Genomic DNA, 1,905 nt, shown 5'->3' with positions numbered 1-1,905 from the left:
CAACTATTGTAGATAGTTGTCTGCTCTTTGGCTATAGGCAAGTTATCTCTATCCCAGTTAGGAGTGGAAGACTGAAGTAAACCACAGTGCAGGCTTGGAAGGGATCCTATTTTTGTAAGGAAAGGCTAGGGTCTCTGCTATGAACATGGGTGATTTGTTAGAATATGCTGTTGAGACTACCATTCAGATAATATTCAATATGAGGGTTATTAGATTTGCATCATGAATTCTGCCCAGTGGTCTTGAATGCAAAACAAGATTAATTTGAATATGTAGAGAAGAAAATAATCTTGGGATTGGTAAGAGGCTGACTTTTTTAAACAGGCTGACGGTGTCAATTGCAAATTTAAAATCTGTATCTGCTACATAAATCTCCAATTGTGTACTAGATTAATGGTGGTACCTTGGGTCAAATTTTGACCTTAGGTCAAAATAAGTGGACAAATTATGAATCATACATGATAACGATAATAAACAAGACATTTATTTTTGATATTCATTTGGGGGAAGGGAGAAAAGTCAGTTTGCTCTACCCAATGATGGTCCTTCTGAAGGAGTCTCCATTCATTCTGTAAAATTGAATAGGTTGTTTAATCTCAGGGGATTTTATGCTGTTAATTCATAAAGAGAACTTCCTTTGATGAGAGTGGTTATAGGGTGAGCCTTTGTGAGCAGCTTCGCTGGTGCACAGCCAGACTCCCTCTCTGAGTGAAGCTTTTCCCACACTGGCCACACAGATAGGGTGTCTCTCCTGTGTGGATTTTGCCATGCAGGATACAATTCCCTCTGGTGTGGAAACTCTTCCTGCATTGTGCGCAGGCATAGGGTTTCAGGCCTGTGTGGACTCTGATATGAACAATTAAGCTTCCTTTCTGACTGAAGGCTTTTCCACATTGATCACATCTATAGGGCTTCTCACCACTATGAACTCTTCTGTGAACAGCGAGGTTACTTTGATTCCTGAAGCTTCTCTGACAAATAGCACACTCATAGGGTTTCTGTCCAGTGTGGAGTCTTTCGTGAACGGCCAGACTACCTCGTTGACTAAAGCTTTTCCCACACTCCTTGCACTGATAGGGCTTCTCTCCTGTGTGTATTCGTTGATGTGTAACAAGATTGCCTTTGGCCCTAAAGCTTTTTCCACAGTGGGTACACTCAAAGGGCTTCTGACCAGTGTGGATTCTCTCATGTAACGTTAGACTACCCTTTTGCCTGAAGGATTTTCCACATTCCTGGCACTCATAGACCCTCTGTCTCACTCCAGGTGAATCTTCCTGTAGTGTCTTAGAATCTGGGGATTTTTGTTCCAGCTTCTCTCTTCTGAAAGAATTCTGGAAATCCCAGCTTGAGGATCCTGTGGCCTCAGAGTGATCATATTTGTGGTGGGCTTCTGTCATCACATCTGGTAAAATGAGAGGGAAGTCATGTAAGAGGCACCAATATGCTGAGTGAGAAGAACAGGGAAAAAAGAAACAATGCTTTGAGTGCTTATAATGTGCCAGATATTATACTATAAACTTTGCATAGATAATTTAATCCTGAAAACATTCTATTGCTACAGTTAAGGAAGTGAAAGTATAGGGAGGTTGTCAAAGATTGTGCAGCTAGGTAAGCATAAACTTGGGATTCAGGCATGCTCCATAGCAGTGTACTGCCTCTAAATTTAGTTTAATTTAGCCTCCCAAATAGTATTGTGTATAGACATGGTTATTTCCATTTTACAGATAAGAAAACAGGCTCAGAAAAATTAAGAAAACTATATACGATCAAATTAGTGCCATACCCAAGTTCTGACACCAAAACAGGTGTGGATCCAGGTTGTGTAGGGCCTAAAGCTTTAAAATTTTGGATGGATTTCATTAAGAAACAGTATAAAAGTAGGGACAAGGCCTTGAAGAGACCAGT

The 1,905-nt window shown here is 40.6% G+C and overlaps 1 protein-coding gene across 2 annotated transcripts in view; it reads right to left on the bottom strand.

Moving 5' to 3' along the window:
* Positions 1-459: 459 nt before the first annotated feature.
* Positions 460-1,905, bottom strand: part of ZNF32 (zinc finger protein 32) — a 4,863-nt gene continuing 3,417 nt past the window's right edge. The window contains exon 3 of one of the 2 annotated variants that reach the window (XM_029244589.1): positions 460-1,402. In XM_029244589.1, coding sequence (XP_029100422.1) covers positions 651-1,402 — 752 coding nt within the window. In that variant the 3' untranslated portion in view covers positions 460-650. Of the gene's footprint in view, positions 1,445-1,905 lie in introns of both variants that reach the window. The other variant, XM_029244588.1, reaches the window with a different exon arrangement.

Source organism: Monodon monoceros, unplaced genomic scaffold (genome assembly GCF_005190385.1).
Source record: "Monodon monoceros isolate NGI ecotype Baffin Bay Population unplaced genomic scaffold, NGI_Narwhal_1 Super_Scaffold_4, whole genome shotgun sequence".
NCBI lineage: Eukaryota > Metazoa > Chordata > Mammalia > Artiodactyla > Monodontidae > Monodon > Monodon monoceros.
This window is presented reverse-complemented; position numbering and strand designations above follow the sequence as displayed.